General features: G+C 40.1%; 1 protein-coding gene across 1 annotated transcript; it reads right to left on the minus strand.

Annotated features, from left to right (window-relative positions):
* Positions 1–1,507: 1,507 nt before the first annotated feature.
* Positions 1,508–14,835, minus strand: plekhn1 (pleckstrin homology domain containing, family N member 1). The gene is made up of 16 exons (XM_080030843.1): positions 14,664–14,835; positions 12,765–12,855; positions 12,402–12,563; positions 11,275–11,355; positions 10,730–10,820; positions 8,880–9,013; positions 8,203–8,352; positions 7,014–7,094; positions 6,688–6,763; positions 6,281–6,426; positions 5,825–5,977; positions 4,938–5,162; positions 4,272–4,427; positions 3,518–3,772; positions 3,230–3,290; positions 1,508–2,326 (listed from the first exon to the last, which is right to left on the minus strand). The coding sequence occupies exons 1-16, from the start codon at positions 14,735–14,737 to the stop codon at positions 2,142–2,144; spliced, it is 2,121 nt and encodes a 706-aa protein (XP_079886969.1). The 5' UTR covers positions 14,738–14,835; the 3' UTR covers positions 1,508–2,141.
* Positions 14,836–19,153: the final 4,318 nt, after the last annotated feature.

Here is a 19,153-nt window from a genome sequence, read left to right on the forward strand (position 1 = left end):
ATTTAATAGCAGGTTATTTGCATCGTACTGAATTATTGTGGCTGTTATTTTGACCCGTTGATGTCTAAAAGCATTCATGTGAAATATGAAATTACCAAAGGCAAAGTCTAGACTAGAGATGTATATTTATGAGAAAGAGACATTTGACATGTATTAATAAGGTTTGAGAGTGTAGGCTACTGAGGAAAGATTTAAAGCAGGTTTACTCAGAACTGTAAAGAGTTGAATTTTGGATGGTCATGTGATAAGTGGATCAACTTGAGGCCTTTGAAGAGTTAAGGATGTGTGTATTTATCAAATACATTCATTTAGTAGGGGCTTTTATCCAATGCCACTTACTGTGTAAAATATTTCCAATAACAATAATTTATCATATTTTACAAAACAAAGATATGAAGTGACATCTGTTGTTATGTTTTCCAAAATGCCAATTCAACAAAACACCCTTTTTAAATCGTACAATTAATTTAGGTGACTTTCCTATGCCAGTATCAGCCAGTACAATTTTATTATGGGAATTTTATTTTCATGATGGATAATTTATAGATGACTGTACAGTTTTGTTTTGTTTTTGTCACATGGGGTGCTTTGTAAACTGTTGATTTATTTGAGTTAAGCTACAGTAAACGGCATCTATGACGTGTGCTGTCCCTTATTATTTCAAAATCATTCACACACTGGAGGGGAGACACTAGAGGGCAACGTAAGCCCATGTAAGAACCTGGAGTGAGCTGCAGTTTTGAAGTTATTTAGAATACTCTATTTAATCCGGATAGGTATTGATTAATAAACTGTAATATCTTAAAACATGTTTATTAAAAGTTATTGTTAAAAAGTAAGGTTTTCTCTAACAGATGGCTATAAAAAATATAGCTATCTTTTGTCCTTGCTAGTGATCCTAGCCCTTTAAGCTGTTGCAGTATTGCCACAGCACAAGCCTTAGATATATTTCCTCACTTTATTGGTTACACTTGTTAGCAAATGGTTACTTATTTACATATCCAGCAGTTACACAGAAACAATACTTAATTGGAATTGAGATTCTGGCCACCTGGTAATCCCTTGTAGTTCTATTTTTCGTTTTCTACGTACTCCTGTCCTGAGAAAGGTAGCAGTCTCTTTAGCTGCTATATGCTCCACTACTTGCAGCAACTAGTCAGTAATTGAGTGTCTGCTGTTTGGTGATGAGCAGATAGTATACAGTTAGCTTTAAGACCTTTTTAGCTGAGCATACATGTGGCTAAAAGCGACACTGAGAGAAGTGACAGTGAACCACAACCAAAGTCATGGGCCAGAGAGCTAAATAAGGAGCTGAAACTCACTATAAAGCTGAGTGGAGCTGCCGCCCCAAGTATTAATGATCTATAGGGTCATTAATATGAGCATTGTGGGCACACATTTCTCATTGCCATTGTTAAAGATTAAAACTATTGACTATTATAGCGGCTTCGATATTATCATCAGAAACAGGCAAAACAAAAATCTTTGATTTATTTTCGTGGTTTTATTTTCAAATATAAATAAACACCTCAAACAACAATGAAAAAAGGAAGCCACACAGGTATCAGTTCTCTAGTGTAATATTAGCACCTTTTAGGCAGTCACTTGAAGCCACATCTATTTGCCCTGATAATGTAGCATAATAAAATAATACATCTACAACATTTACAAAAATATACATTTTTTACTATAACAAGCCCCGGTGGAATGCTTTTTATAGCTGTAATTACAAACACAACAAAAATATAACTAGTTAAACTGGACAGCATGTTAGAAAATACTTTAAATATAAAAAAAACTTGAGGTTCTTGCACTACATATTAAAACCTTAGTGCAATTGTATTATACATTAGAACAAATAACATTAAAGCTATGTACACTCTGCTGTCTTCTTTTGAATGCTACATATCATATAGACAAATTAAGTCTGTTATCACATTCATAATGTTTTGTTTTTAGCCTGTTCCACTCATTCTCTGCTTGACAATCCAACATGTAACAATGTGGTTCATGGGAGTCTTTCTTCATACTGTACACAGCAGGAACAGCAACACAGGCTGTGCTAGCTGGCTTTTATTATCCCTCTGATAGAGATCTGTTGTTTGCACACGTCCAGACGAGTGCCGGGCTATTGTTTTGTTTTATGACCATCTCGGCTGAGTTGCCATGGCACCAAGGCCTCTGGCCCCAAAGTCTAATCCGGTCCTATGTGTCGAAATTCCAGTCGTTCGCTGAATCATTCCTGTATCACTGTCGTACTCCCAAATGTTGTCATAGTCCATTTCCTGGTCATCTGGTTCTGTAGGTTCAAGATAGGAGTTGCGATCTATAGGAGAGAGAAAATTCCCTGTCATTAATTTCCAAACAATAAAAGACAAAACTTACCATGACTAAATAAACTTGGATACAATCCCAATATATATGGTGTGGTTGGCCTTTTAAATTCATTTGAAAAACAGTAGTGCAACTTGACCCCTACATTCGTTATTTTTGCCCTTTTTCTTACTTAACTCGGTTGGATGAAATAATTTAGGCATTGCATGTTTGTGTGAATGTGTTTATCAAATTGAAATGCAATTACCAGGCAAAGTCTAGTTGTGTCTTAAGTTGTGATGAAAGAGTGTTACCATCAGTGTGTTACCATCAGTGTGTTACCATTTCCAGTTGTGTGCTATCAATCACAGTTTAAGAGTAAATCCTGTCTGTGGAACAGTGTTCTCTTACATTTAGCTCCCCCACATGGGACCTCTGCACAAATGGCGTTTAGAGCTGCACTAAGCTCCATTTCACTGTGTATTTCCTGCACTTTCGATTTTGTAGCCTTTAGCCCTCTGTCTGCTATAACAGACCCAAGAGTTCAATCAATCAAAAATGCGTGCAGTGTTTCATTTAAGGTGTAATGGAGTGTAAGCAATGTTTGTGTCCTTGATGGTATTTAGTAAAGTGTCTGACAGTGTTCACTTGTTGACTTTCATAACTCGCACTTGTGAGGAAATATGATGCCACAGTAGTACGGCTGTGATTTGAAAGCATGCCCATTATATTGCTCTCGCCATATTGTTTTTTGTTTGACAAGATAAAAATCCTTAACTAAATTAATTTTTGTCAGGGAGGGAAGCATTTCATAATTTATTTTAGACTGTTGAACATACTTGCACTCTGAGTCCACACACCGGCACACCATACATAAACAGAGGAAGGTTTATGATTGCATGCCTTCAGTTCTTACCTAGAGAGTAACCATAAGGCATCTGGGAGGTGTTCCTCACGGAGCTCGACGGGTGGAGAATCTATCAACAGATGTGAAAACAAAATAAAGTTACTTCCTGTGATCTTCTATAACAAACAATGTACTGTTCCCTAAAATATCTGTTTCATCTGTGGCACCTGTTCAAATATCATCTCCAAAACAAGTATATACACTCTGCTACCATACGGCGCACCACTGTGGCACTTTGTACCACAGCATTCCAGAAACCAGAGTATCATGTGAGACGAGTGTCTCTGTGTTTCTCACCTGCTCTACTTGGCTGGGTGCAGGCAGCAGCTTTAGCCTTGACACAGCCTCAGCTCTCTGTTCCGCTTGGTATTGAGGAGTCGCCATGTCAGGGACCAGAGAATGTCCCTGGGAGTTGGTCAGGACTAAGCTTCTCCTGCAGCGCCTGCCCATGGGAGGAGTGCGGAGCTGGAAGGATGAGGGCAAGGGCTGGGGGCCTTGCTGATGGTGGTGGTGGTGATGGTGGTGTTGAATCGGCTGCTGCCAGCTATGCTGCTAAAAAACAGAGGGAGAAATGTCAAAAAAGGGCAGCCATAAGCATGTTATATAGTAAATATGATTGATAATGAGGATAATTTCACCAAGTAGTCAAATTAATATTTTGTCAATATAATTAATCTATATAATAAAATGTAGCTAAGCAAATTGGAGGCAGCTTGACTAAGAAAAGTCAGACAAGCCAGTGGGGTATTTAGATTCAGTAGTAAACTCTAACATGCATGAGAATGAGGCTGTTAACATAGGTAGAAACACTATCAGCAAACTATTTGATTCCTGCAGGTGGCCAAGTCCACGCTTCGACAGCACCCGATCTTTCTTATTGTTCACAGAACATGTGCGTACGTGTGTGTGTGTGTGTGTGTGTGTGTGTGTGTGTGTGTGTGTGTGTGTGTGTGTGTGTGTGTGTGTGTGTGTGTGTGTATGTTACTGCTTGATAACAGACACGCTGTGGTGTAAATTGAACCAATGGATCCAGTATCATTGACCCACTTACCACTGGCCTGGCCTCATCCAGGGAGTAGATTTCCGGGCTGCAGGGCTCATCGTATAGGGGCGACAAGGGTTGTCGTGGGGCGCTCATGTCTGAGTGGCGCTGCGGTGCATTCAGAGAGTAGTTCAGTGATGTCTGAGGGGTGCTCCAGCTGTTTGACTGATCAGAAATTATAAAAAAAAAATACAAAAAAACAATCAGTTGCCAAATCTCTCTCTGTGTATCTTTCTTTCTCTCCCATGTTCTGTGGGTTCACATACTGCCCTAGGATCAGATTACCAAATAATGGTTTAACGACGTTATCATAAGTGGCAGCAGTTCTGGTGTGACAGAAATCTGTTGTCTCACAATACTGTAATCTAAACTGCTATAGTAAAGTAGGGATACCCCCTACTATAGGAAATGTTTTCTAAATTGGTCTCTTAAGTTTTGTTAATGAACTATAATATGTATGTCATTCTTTACACTTTGACGAAGATTGATCTTTCAACTCCACTTCTGCATATAGGGCACTATTACCCCATTTGTTAACACCATATGCATCATGACCCCTCTCAGCCAATTGCTTGGTGAGTTTATTTTAGTCACTGTAGTGCACATGATCTGTAAAATAGACCACAGTCTCGAGGGGAATATTCGGTTAACAATTTAGAGGGCAGACTGAATTACCTTGACAAGCGGGGCTTTCTCCAGACGCTGTGGGCTGGCATGATGCAGGGCAGAGTAGGGTGTGCTGTAGATCTGAGACAGCACTGAGCTCTCTATAGGCTGGAGGTAGGTGCTGTGCTGGGGGGAGGAGAAGCGCTGTGACAAAGGCCTGCTGTGGGAAGACACACTGTTGGGCCTACTGTCCAGGCGGGCGGTCTCAGTGGAGGAGGGACGACTAGAGCTGTACTGTAGGAACAACAAACACACCCAGGGCACAAGTCAGCCAAGAGTTGTGGCATCTGAGATTTTAATGACTGAGTAGTAGTAGTAAAACAAACATTATGATCCCTCTGTAAAGCATAAGCTATCTGCATCATTGTGTGTTTTTCTCCCAACCAGTATCATTGAGTGTGACGGAACATTTCCATCAATTGAATTGGGAGGGTGGTGGTTCAGGTCAGAAGCTAAACAACAACACGTCTAGTGGTCGTTGTGCCCTTCGCTAATTGGATTGGCAGACGGTGTACACAGCCCATCTCCGGGAGTTGACTTAAGTCCTGATAATGCAGAGGGCTTCAGTACTTCTTAATGGAGGTGAAGTTAACAGGCAAACATTTCACAGCTGAATCAGCATGTACCATAAGAGCCTCTCTTCTTCAGCCAACAGTTGTTTTATGGATAATTGTTATGGGGTTTTGATTTAATTTGTTGTGAAGCATGACGGTCATTGCCTGGGTCTTTGTAACAGGACTGTCTGGCTGTGATTAATGATTAATGTTGATAAAGAAAGGTGTCACTGCTCAGCTTATTGTATATGTATATCTGTGCAAATAGTGCAGTGCTAGTGTGATGCTTCAGTTTATAAGTTAGAATACTTGAACTTGAGAAGAACCACATAGCTGACTTACACATAGGGGTTCAGTGTATCCTGGGGAGAGAGGGTTGTCTTCATGAATGGGTAACTGAAGGTTGTGGGACCCACGGCCACTCGTTGACTGGCTGAACTTAAGAGACTCACTTCGTCCTTGGCTGTTTCCACTCCACCTGTCAAACTGTGGAGCCTAGAGATTAAGGGATAAGAAATATAGAAATAGAATCACATAAATAAAATACATTAAAAATGCTTGACTGCAAATGAGCATCATGTGCTTAAACCTGTGGTGTTGACTTAGTATTAGCAGTAGTTGATGAAGTAGTTGTAAGTCATGTCATAGTCATGCTGAATGTTAATTTACAAAAGAGGCAGGGCCATGTTGTTTGACTCCTTTATCTCATTTACAAACACTGATATATATTCTCCTCCACCCGCAGGTACACAAAGCGGTTGTGAAATTGTTTTTGAAAGTTAGGAGGGCGTGCCTCACCGTTGTGTGCGTCGGGGTGTAGATGATGTCATACACAGGGGGCGGGGGGCTGAGAACGGGCACATCAGCAGCTTTGAAATGCTGGATCCAGTCACAGAACTCAGTCCTATCCGGACACGACACCACTATGGGGTTGATCAGCTTCCCTGGGAAGAGAGGACAAAGCCTGTCATTCGGACCAGTCGCTCACTGGAATGTGCTACATGTAAAATTGTCATTCACTGGGATAAAATCAGCTCATTCATGGATGGTTACAGTCTGTGACGCTAGCAGATTCATGAAAGGCCACTTAGCATTTAAACATGCATAAGAATGTACAATTATTTAAATCCCTTTAACTTGTCTTTTTAAATACCAGAGTGCCCAAGAGACAGCAGTAGAGAAGCTCACTGATTCAGTGTATTTACCTTCAATCATAAAGGTGTTGGGCTTGACGTCTTGGCAGGGTGTGGTCACAGTAATCATGTTGAGCGGAAGTTTCCCCTGTAATCAAATTCCTTTTTAACACAACTGTCTCAAAGTTATCTTAAATGTCATATGCAAAACAATTACTGAAACAAGCAAGTGGAAGAATCTAAGAAATAAAAGTGCAAATTTAAAAAGAAAAGAAAAATAGGGATACAATAATGTTAGTACTAACTGTAATGTAGACAGAATGCAAACACTAGATATACTGTATGCACACAGCTCGGAATTAAGTTTGAGAGTAAAAAGTCAATGAGTTAAATGGTACCTTATAGAAGAGGCTATTTTTCTCCTCTGATAGGATGATCAGCGTTGACGGGTACATCACAAGTAGTCTGTCACTCTGTTCCTGTAGACAAAGATCATAGCTGCTTATGAGTGTGTGTAGTTGGGTTTCATTGCAGTAATTGGACAATGTTTAATCATTCTTATCCAGAATTAAATTGTAATTTAGTGCCAGTTAACCATTGTATTTCTATTGTTAAAATGTTCCTATCATTAAATTAAACTCTATAGTGTCACACTTTGTCATATATAAGAAGACAATATTACTTCTTCACATAATATAGGGGGACCATTTGCTTCTCGAGAAAACAAGTCCTGATAACTCCAGTTATTCTTGAACGTGTGAAGATAAGACTATGACAATTACAAAGCACAAAACTGTGAGACCTGGTGCAAACATTAAAAGAACACCGGTATTATCATTTAATACTGTGTTGAGTGAGACAGTTTAAATCCCAGTAGGATCTTCAGTCAAACCAGTTAGTGGGACATTTAAAGGTGCGGCAGACTGAGAGTTTATGTTTCCTCTCCCTCTCAGAGGGTGTGTCTGGACAGACAGCTGACATTCCAGCTGTGAGGTGAGTCGAGTCACTGCGTGAGCCGGGCAAAGGACTCTCACACACCCAGGCTCTAAATCTCATCCACTTCAATAGGGCTGCCGCTATTTCCCACAGAGAACTCAATACTGATTTTCATGCAAGCCGTGTCATGACTACTGTTTTTATTTGGCTGTTATGTGGAGCTGTATCAGCATGATTTATTTCTGCTCATGTCTGATTTGGTTAGCAAGGAGTCGCATATGTTTCATAATTTGGTTGCAGGTGTCTGACACTGTGTCACACCTTGTCATAAAAATAAGTAATATCTGCAGGAGAGGATGCATTTGCCAAAATATGGACTCCACCCCTTTCCCTCACGCCTTACACTGTGTTGAGGTAATGTGTGCGGTGGAATTTAGAAACAATATGAGTCACATCGACTTAAAGCTGTTGTTATATTGCTTTTATTCATCATGTGAAAATTTCCCACACTTTGAAAATGTGTTTGTATGTATAATGATGAGTAACTGTCTGCTATACTGTATATTTCCAGAAATAGGCAAGAGATGGTGTGTTCTACGTCACAGGGATTTGCTCTTGATAAGCAACAGTATTGTGATTGGCATATTTTACCTGACAGGGCAAGTGCTGTAGTCGGACTTTGGTGACATAGGTGATGGTGCCCAGGCTGTCCCTCTGAGAGCCCTCCCACTCGTAGATGGGGTCTCTGTTAATGGAGTTCCTCAGCTCTTCTCTTCCCTCGAGAGACTCGTCTTGGTTTAGCTACATTGGGTACACAAGGGAAAGCAATCAGCAATGTAATCATGTACAAAGCTCTGCTCACAAGCAAATTTAAATATGTTGATTTTTTTTTGGTAGAATGTTATTCTTGTTTGTTCCTCATAATGGCTCCTAAACAAAGGCTTATAAAAACATTATCAATCATTTGCTTCTGTCATGACACATCTATGTCCATATTGTTCATCAGCCATTTCCCCACCTGTGGGTATGGTGTCAGCACATTAACCCTTTGCAGATGTGAGGGTATGTTTGATTTATGCTGTGATCTGGGCAATGCCGCTCCCTAGTATCCATGCCTCAGGCAGAACCTGCAGTGACCTACTTGACTCACCAAACCTACATGCCCACACACACACTCCCTGTTGTATCAGAAGTGGTGGAAGCCAAAGCATTTTCCTAGGCAATCCACCACATGTATTAAAAGATGACAACAATCAAGTGCTTTTTTGAATTTGAAAAAGGTGATGTCAATGCCTGATATAATGTTAGATAATGTAGGCTGAACTTACTTTAACTCTGGTGAAGTGTCCGGGTGCTGTTGCAGTGCCTCCATTTGCCTCAATATTTTCTTTGAGCAGGCCAAACCAGAGGTCCATTTCTTCTTGGTTGGCACAGTAGACAATGATGGGGTTCAGGCTGACACCTACAGGGTGCAAAGGTCAAAAAATGGAAAGTGTCACTCAGACTTCCCTTTTTTTCAGAAAGCTTTCTGACATTGTGATAAAGCATTAATGGTGTTCACGATTTGATTTGCTGGTTGTTTAGAACTTGTTATACAATATGTATAAATATGCTAACATATTTTCAAGATGGTAAGACCTCTTGCATAAGGTCCTCCTTGACCTGCTTCGTTTGGAATTTGCTAGTCATAGCAGACTCACCCTCCCACACACTGCTAACCAGGAGGGATGAGCTGGACCTGGGATGAAAAGAACTGGAATCTCCCTTTATCTATCAGTCCCACACATACCAGAGGTAACCAGATAAGACAGCCTATTTCATTCCAGCCCCATGCCTTTGTACTATAATTGTTGTGAACCATAGCCATCTGACTGCTATTTAATAAAAAGCCACGCTGGACTCATCTGTTGACTTTCTCTTCATCCCAGCTCTTATTTGTAGACCTTGACCATAGCACAATCCTGAAAGATTGTGTTTTACACATTTTAAGCAAAACGTGAAAAGCTTTGGGAAAAGTAAAAGTAATTAACTATCATTATCCAACTTTCACAGACACAGTAATTCAAACCATGTACAGGCTTCCTGGAATTTTTACTGACCCTCTCGTGCTGTGCTTGCTTCGTCACTCTCTAACTCACCAACACCCCTTTCCAATAAAGCTGATTCATATTTTCTGCTCAGGTCTCACAGAGGAAATATCTCTATCAGATCTCTTTGACTCAGAATTGTATCACGATTCCTGTCAGTGATGCCTTCCTGAAGGTTAACAAAGGCTCACAATGCAAGTTGAAAATAACTGAAATACAATACCACAAGATAACAAGCTTTATCTGGGAAATTGCAAAAGTCAACAGCAGAGATGTTTCAGATTTCTATAAGATAGTGATAATAAAGAAATACAAACACAGAAACCTTACACTTTTAATGCCTGGGATTGACTTTTTTTCTCTTTGGATTATCTTTAATTCAGTACTCTTACATCAAACACTGACCTTCCTGATTTCATGTTTCCAGCCAAGGACTAAATCCTGGTCATCACAGCTGCTTATTTTTACTTAATGATTGTTTTTGTCCATTTCTACCAGACATTAACCTTAGCAGTTTTTGGAATGCGCCATAGATGATATGCAGTGACAAGGCTAAGAGCGGTAGCCGGGCTTTTCAGCACGACAGCTGGGCTGACTGAAAGTGCACCTGTTGTCTAACAAGCAGGGCCTCGCCGATTTGGCCCCCTGACCCAGGGTGAAAGGGGCCCAGCTCCTAGTTAGTCTATGGGTTAAGTGGAGGTGAAGAGGGTCGCAGCACCTTTGAATCACTGGAATGTGACAACATAGGAAATGCTGCAGCTTGAAAATAGCGTGTGGTTTCTTGCCGTTTTGATTCGTTACTAACTTGAGGGACAAACATAGCAGACCAACAGCAGGTGTAAGAAATACCTTTAAATCAGTCAAATACCAAGTCTATTTACTACAGCTCTTCTTCATTGATGATCCTCCATATGTTTTAAGTTTGAAGTCAGTCACTAACTTGTAAACAAGGTGCTGGATAAACTGGTTCCACTCAGAGTGATTGATTGGGTAAATCCAGCACACATTAAAATCTAGATACAAAACAGATTCAACATTCCAGGGCCTAGTGCCAACATATACCTGCGTGCTCTCTCGTGAGTGAAACATACCGTTTATTTGAAAGGCGAATTCCTGGGGTTGGCTGTGGTTGCAGTTCTGTTGCAGGTTGAGGATGGTGAGTTCTTTCAATGGAAGAGTTCCCTGCACATAAAACAACCAAAAGCACACATCAAAAGCCATCTCTGCAACAGTCCCCTTGCTTTTATGCTCTATTTGAGGTAACTGTTTATCTCTTAATTGTATTAAAATGAGTGCTAAGGTCAGTGTTGGGATTTGATGATGTATTCATGTCTGCCTTGTATTTTCCGTCATCTACATTCTGACTAACAGTGAATACAGGTGCTTAGCTGTCTGATTTTTTACATGGGAGCTGAACTCTCAGCAGACACAGTAACATGATGATTAATGGCTGCTCATGCTTTTACGAGACAGGTGAAGAAGCATAATCACATACTGTCTGTTTACCAACACACTGCTGGTTGACAGAGTACTCATGGTAGAAAGAATGATGACATAAAGTTATACTCCACCCCACAGGAATGATCAACCTATAGAATATGAATCCGGTAATGTGCTGAGCGGAGGTTAAACTCACCTGGTATGTCAGTCCGGTTGTGTTGTTGGAGACAAAATGAAGATGTGTCTGGAAGAGGTCCAGGTAGCAGTCATGTATATCCTGCAGATATAATAAGTTAAGTTTAGGGTGAAAGAGTAAGGGATGCAAATATGATGTTGGTTGATGTTGTTGATGAAAAACAAATGTTCCCTCTATAAAAATCAATGTCTCAAAAAAACTACAATCCCTGTGTTACATATGGTAAGCTTACATGCACATGGGCACAGGTCTGGAGACCCATGTATTCCTCCGATTTATTTTCTGATGATTGTGGCCAATTACGAAAGAGTCAGTCATTAACCACAGAGAGAAATCTCAAGACAAATAATTTTTCAAATCCCTGCAAGAGCGCATGTCTAATTACTAATAAACATTTTTAAGTGGAAGATCTTGTTCTTGTATCATATCATATGCTGATTCATGGTGCACCTTAAGGAATATTTCCGATTATGTTGGCTTGCCGAGGTTTCTCATTTGGAATGTAGGAATTTCTTGGGTGAACACAAAATGCTTTTGAACAGCAATCCTATCTTTATATAATGGCTCATGTGTGACTCTCTTTGTCAACACTACAGTAATTAAGTAATACACGCTTCCTTTGTGGTAATATTTTCTGGGATAATACAATGTGTTCCTTCTCCGTCATGAGCTGTTGTGTCACCGCTCTGACAAATTGCAGTTCCCAGGAGCTGGTGCCTCCCTTATCAGATCCTGGGATCAGAGGAACTCTCTCTCTCTACCCTGAGGTTTTCTGATGTTTCACAACTACAGCAGAAACGAGCATGTCCAAACAAATGCTGCAATCGTCTTTGTGGAAAACTGATTGGATTATTCACAGCCAACCATCACGTCAATGCCAGCAGCGAGTTTCAGTGTGTTTGGTGGCGGCAGAACAACATCCTGTTACTCTCCACCTGCTTTTTTTTTCTTGTTTTGTTGTTTTGACACAGTCATCAAATGATGACTAGTCAATGTCGGTTTGGTGATTGTTTAAGACCTCATTAACCACAACAAGGAGTGTGCAGCCTTAGCATTGTTTTATTTTATAGTTGCTTTCCTGTTATTACAAAAGCGAGTCATTAAAAAAGTTATTTTGTTCCGCTCACCTGGCAGTGGAGGAAGCGGAAACGGACTTTAGAGCTGTGAATCATCCGTCCGTAATTCTTCACATTGATACTGCTCTTCTTCCAGCCACTGGCCGGGTCGTAGGGAAACGGAGGATCCCATTTGATATTCTCTATTGCCTGCAGAGCTTTATGGGACATTTCCTGCAACCATTACAAAATGTTATTGAAGTTAAGACATGACATGAAGAAACCAGTTAGACCAGCTGTTAGAATCAGTCCGAGGCGCCAATACAGATCTAATCACACACAGGTTGACATTTATGGGATAGCAATTTTGTTTCCTACGCAGATGATTGAGTTGCATGTTATGGCCATGTCCTTTGAGCTGATAGATGTACATACCTTCCCAGGTGTGACAGTGCACAGGATATTAATGATACTGTTGGACTTCTCCTGTCCCTCCTGGGGATTCTTCTTTCGAAACAGTCGACTGCTGTAAGAAAGAGTGATACACCACATGTTACAACCACTATCTATGGTTACAACACACTCTCCAATGTTTACCATCTATTCTATGTGTGCTGTTCAGCTCACTTCCCAACTGTAGTGTCAACAAGGAACATTTCCTGTTGATGGGAGTTATTGTCATCTACCTTTGTCAGATGGAGAGTTGACTTAAGTCTTTGCTATACTGTTTTGCATTTCAAATACAGGGAGGGTCAGTCGTTTATTTATCTGTTTTCCCCTTTTTCCATTCACCCACTGAATCTTAAACCACTCACAAGGTTCAATTTTCACAGCAGATGAATGACTTTAAATCATGATTTATGTCTCATGACATGTATACATTTACCAGAGCCCATCCTTTGTCCTCATTCCATCAATGCCAGCCATTTAAATGATAAGAACAATCAGGTCTTGTCTTTCCGATGGCAAGGATGCATAGGAAAATCAGCATTCAATGTCCCTCTTTGTTTTGCATGACCCTCATCCGTTACTATTAGTGTGACATCTTTATGCGGAAGCCCCCTTACTGCAATGCTAAGGCCTGTGGACTGCTTTTACTATCTCAGCTTGTAGTTTATCTGCTTATCTGCTCATATGTGTGCCAGGGTCCTCAGGGCAACAACGCAGGCTTTTGTTTGCATGGTGGGAATCAGGGTCTGTCTAATCAGGAAGTCCATGTCCAGCATCGATCATGTATTAGGGTTAAGTGAGTGATGCTATTCCATTACACTACAATACAAGTATTCATACACAGCGATAGATGCGGTTATCACAGTTTTAAAGTGAAGGAGGAATGTAGATAATAGACAGGTAGTGAATTTAGACACCCCACATTCTCAGGTCCCTGCTGTGGCATTCAACCGCCACTCACTCCTCTTGTCTTTGGGGAATACCTGAGCCTGGCCTGATTCACCAATACAAAGAGTAAGTAGGGAACACATGAAACAAGAACACTGAAAGTATTGTCCATGTTGAACCATTGACCCAACTTGGAAGGTGTATCAGTGTTCAGGCTTGAGCCGTTGGTTTTTTGAAACCCAACGTTTTTGTTTTATTACCGTTGCACTTTAATGTGAAACCCAAGAGCTACATGGCATGTTTGACAAAACCAGACCCTGAATCATTACACAGCACATTGGAGAAGACCAGAGCAGAGGCTAATTGAAATCAGATTTGATGGTCCAGCAGAGTGGGCTGTAATTGTAACATGCCCGGGCGTAGAACCCTCAAGGATTAAATAATGATAGGTAGAATAACATGTATAACCCCTTAATATCAGTCAGTTCTTATATTCATGTTCAAAGCCTTCGGGTCAGATCACTACATGCTATGAACTTATACATCAGTTGTCATAAACCAGATATTGGCAGTGATTAACTATCATTGCACACATGTTATCATGAGACTAAATATGGTCAGGTCCTGATTTTGGAGGGAAACCAGATTCACTGACAGCTGGCAGATCATCTTCACACAGATGCAAAGAGGAGGCAAATGGTAACTGAATCATTGACACCATTGGCCAGGCAGACAGGCAGCACTCACGCACAACTTAAGGACTATATACTGTAACTGTATGTAATACCATGTGATCTTGACCCTGGCCTCACAAAATTCACGACCCCTGTTCAACCCCACTGCTCAAACTCTGACAAATACCAAGAATTCCTTCCAGCTGAAAAGCAGAGTCTAAAATAACAAACGGCAGTCAAGGGCATGACATGTGCTCTGTGTAGAGCAAACACTTTGACACAAGTACAGTAAGCATACCTGGACCGATTGGATTGTTCTTACCTGTTTCTGCGTATGAAACTCTTGCTGGAATATCTGAAGTTGTGCTGGGGGACACATGACATGCTGCTCCCCATGTTGCCGTGGTCTGTGGGGCTTTTCGCTGCTCTCAATGTAAACTGTTACTCCTTCTGTGATGGATGAGTTGTAATCCAAGAGTGTAGTGTGCTCACTGCTGAAGTCAGACTTGTACTGAGGGAGAAGTGGGAAGGGTGAGGGCTGTAAAGTCAGACCGGTGAGAGTGTCTGCGTAAAAGGGGTGGAGTTTGGGGCTGTGTGTGTGTGTGTGTGTGTGTGTGTGTGTGTGTGTGTGTGTGTGTGTGTGTGTGTGTGTGTGTGTGTGTGTGTGTGTGTGTGTGTGTGTGTGTGTGTGTGTGTGTGTGTGTGTGTGTGTGTGTGTGCGCCTGGTGAATCAACAGTGGGACTTGCAACTTCTGTGAGTTGCCTCTGTCTGCTAAATCAATCCCGACAACAAAGACAGGGGGTTGCGGGGAGAAGTGTGCCATTTCACACCTTCCTAGGAGCCAAATGGAACTAATTGTTGGGTCACCACTGCAATGAGTGGTCACTAAAAACAGTTGAATTGTGTGTGTTAATCAAGATGAGAACTTCCAATGGCATGCCCAGACATGAAAATGCCAACAGAGATAAGTAGTCATGTTATTTTTGGCCCACAAACTTTAAACACATCAGTGTCATTTGGAAAGTGAATTTCCCAGCCAGTGTTGGCAATTGTTTCTGTTTCTGTAAAGTTGAAAATAGACTAAACGTCATATCTCAACTGAACATATTAGTTTTCCCAATTTTCCCAACACCGGGAATATTACATATTCGTATTCCATTCTGGATTCAGTTTACACTTTGGAATATTATCTTTCATCACTTCTAGGGTAGTCATCCGTCAGTTCAGTTGTATGGGAGGCGAGAACAGTTGCTTGTGTATTCAAAGGCTCTAATTTTCATAAGGCAAGAGGTGTATGCAAACATATCTTATTTGCATGTTGTTTGTTTAAAATGAGATATACACAAACTAAAACGTAAAACTAGCTATGGCAAATATTAAAGCACAAGTTTTAAATAAACAATGAACATTTGTAGTAGGTAACATCTTATTCACATTTTTTTTTCTCATCGCAAATGAATAAGGCATTTAAATGAATAATGCAGTTATTATAATGACAAGTTACTTGTGAACTTGAACCCTGTAATAGAATCAAAATTGCCTTTTTGTCACACGATTACACCTTTTTCATATTTGAGTTAATAAGAATTGGCTCATGACTCAGGGTTATGGACAGGGTTATGACGAGTGGTCTTATCAATCAGACAAAGTAGACAAACACTCAGGATCATCTTGTGTTTGCTCAGTGATTAGATCATTGTCTGCGAGTGTCTTTACTGCAGTTATAAAATGCGCTGCTTGCTGTCAGTTATGGCCAACCTGTTCAGCCGGATTGTTCACACAAATGCACCCGAGGCAGCAACAGTCATCACCTTGTTTAAACCAACTATAGAGTCGTTGACACCTTGCAGCCTCTGAAATACTACATAATTGTTCTTTAAAACCCTATAGGATGGGCCACAAAGCCCAGTGATATAGAAGCCCAAGTAATCTAATCAATTAAATACTGATTGAACCGTTCGTGTAACTGAATAAAAAACATCTTGATATAAAGGTGACCAACGCCAATTTATTTTATCACACCAGTAGATGAAGAAAAGGCAGATAGAATAGACTATGGGTTGTTATCTTGCCTTGATTTCGCTGAGTTATTGTCTGCCACTCACATGATTGGGACTGAGTGGGGATTGTTTTACAGAACGCAGAATTGCAGTAATAAACATGAAACTCTACCTCAACATAGACCACATGATGGCCACCATAGAAAAACAAAGTATATCCTAATTTATCACAACTTTGCTTATTTTATTACTCTTAGGAGGACAAAGAGTCTCTCTATCTGTTATCTTTACTGCTCACTTTTCGGAAAATTTTTGGTTGCAGTATGCATAAAAAAGTATATAATATAATTTTCTTTACTGTCAATACACATGAGTTAACCATATTTTTATTTAAATTTTTAGAGACAAGGGTTTTGAGTATTGTAGTATGTAAAACTGTGTACCATGCCAAACCTGACAAACAAAACATGAATTCTCAGAAACAATGCTGAAAAAATTAAAACTGGCGGCTATAAGATAAATCTATTACATTATCCGGTAAAATCATGTGTTTTCAGTCAGATTGAGGATACTGTAAAGAAAAAAGTGAAATGGGAATACAGAATACAGGAAAAAAGAAACCAAAACCGGTACCCATGTCAGTCCAGTTAAACAGAATGTTTAATGAGTAATCGAGTTGATTTCACCGGGATCAATGTATTACAACAAATTATATGATCATTATAATTTCATGAAAGCACTTCTCTATTCTAAATTCAAATTACCAGGGAAAAGCAAGAGGATGAACTTGATAATACAAGTGCAGACAGCATGGTGACTCACCTCCATATGAGGAAAGCAGCCAACATGGAAAAAAAGAAGGAAACCAAGGGATTTTTTACTGTGAGGTCAGTCCAGTTTCAGTTTGATGCTTCAGGTAAAGTGCGTCATCCAGGTTTCACCAACACTACAATTATTCAGTTGGATGCAACTCTTTTATTAAATATTCGATACTACCTCAAACTTTTCCATCAATCATTTTAAGCCATAATAGGAATGCCGAGAGTGAAATGTCTTACCAAATATATGATTGGCTGCCCTGAATTTTGATCCAGAATGTAAAGGTCCCCTGAAGACAAATCTTAACTGAGCTTCAGTCACTTGACAAGCTTGAGTTTAGGAGAACTCTGAAACAAATGACTGAATTCCATTAACCCTTAACTCTACTTTGAATTGATAAACATGAGAGATCTTAAATGTAAGCAGTTCCACCAACTTAAAGAAGAAGAAGATGTCACAACACTTTAATTATTTATATGTTAAATGATGACTTTATTATTTGTTATGTTTCATTTTGAGTGAAAAAATAATGTCTTATCGAACCCATTTCTGCAGACTATACTCAAGTGCACCAAATTACACTCTATCTGAGTTTTCCTTCACTTTTAAAACATACAATCATTTTTGTTTAGATGTATATCACATACGTTCAAGAGAAGAAACCTGAATTACAGTTTGAGAATGTCCTTCCCTTCATGTGTGGTGGGATAAACCTTGTCTGTCCCCGAGAAGTCACTCGCTTGTGTTTATCCAGACTCAGTGGGTGAGAGCAGCGGTGCTAAAGTCACACCTCGGGCCATTAAAACGGAGTCTGGAGATGAGGCCCCCAACATCAGGTGTCCAGCAAAGAATCTGACGTGCAAAAGGTCTCACGCCGGAGGTGGACCATTAAGGACCCCTGTCCTCCTTTGAAGGCGAGATCATTCAAAGTCAGATTTACTATTTCAAATTCTAAATTCAGTGGATCGTCTTGGATCTACGCCAATTTATTTTATTCTTTAAGTTGTGCTTCTGCCTAACATTACTATACAAATCTAAAAATGCAATTGTCAGACCTGTCAAACCTCTTCTAAAGCTGACGCAATATCAATTGGTATATTATTTTTTTGACTCACTTGTACAGCTACCCTTTGAATTGTGATATTCAGTGGCTGCTATTGACTGTAGGACTATTGTACTTAAAAGTTGTGTCTATTATTTTGTTTGCCCACTCTTTGTCTTCTATCGAATACACCTTCACACACCTTCCACATGATTTCTGATCCAGTTGACCCTTCAGTACTTCAGAGGCTGACCACATCTCCATGGCCTGATAAACATACCACCCTCTGGATCAGCTGCAGCAGCTCTTCCACAGTGAGCACGTTCATCTGGACAGGTTGTAAATTCATAAGCTTACAGCAATCGGAAACATGCACACACATTAAAGTGATACTCGCTTAAGGTAAACCCCCCTCTAAGGACTGATGTCTGTACGTTCTTATGGCTTAATGCAAGTTGTCCTTGTTGCACTATTCAAAGCACTGCTCACATTGAGCCATATTAAATGATTCTTATGAATGTTAAAAACACGCCAAGCACATGAATGGAACATTTCCTGAGAATTTTCTGGTGATATTGTGATTACTTCATCTACTGTAAAAACTGTTAATAACAATTACACTTTACTGTAACCCAACTCATTTTTAAAAGCCACCTTTTAAACCAGCAGGTGATTTGGTTGGAATATCACTTTAGCACCAGGTTAGGGTATGGGCCTACTTGTAAATGTACAGCTCCATGTTATCTCATACAAAACTATAAACACATCAACACCTAAGCTCGCCAGTATATTCTAAAAAGTTGTCTTCATTGTCAAAAAAATGTACCACGTTATATCTGAGAAAAAAATAAGACGATAAAGTTTAGTTTGAAACGTCTTTACTTTCTTGGTGGGTGGATTTAGTTACCTTCAGAAGAGAGCCAGGCCAGTGTTTTCCCCTTATTTCCAGT

Source organism: Ammodytes marinus (genome assembly GCF_949987685.1).
Source record: "Ammodytes marinus genome assembly, chromosome: 7".
Taxonomy (NCBI): domain Eukaryota; kingdom Metazoa; phylum Chordata; class Actinopteri; order Uranoscopiformes; family Ammodytidae; genus Ammodytes; species Ammodytes marinus.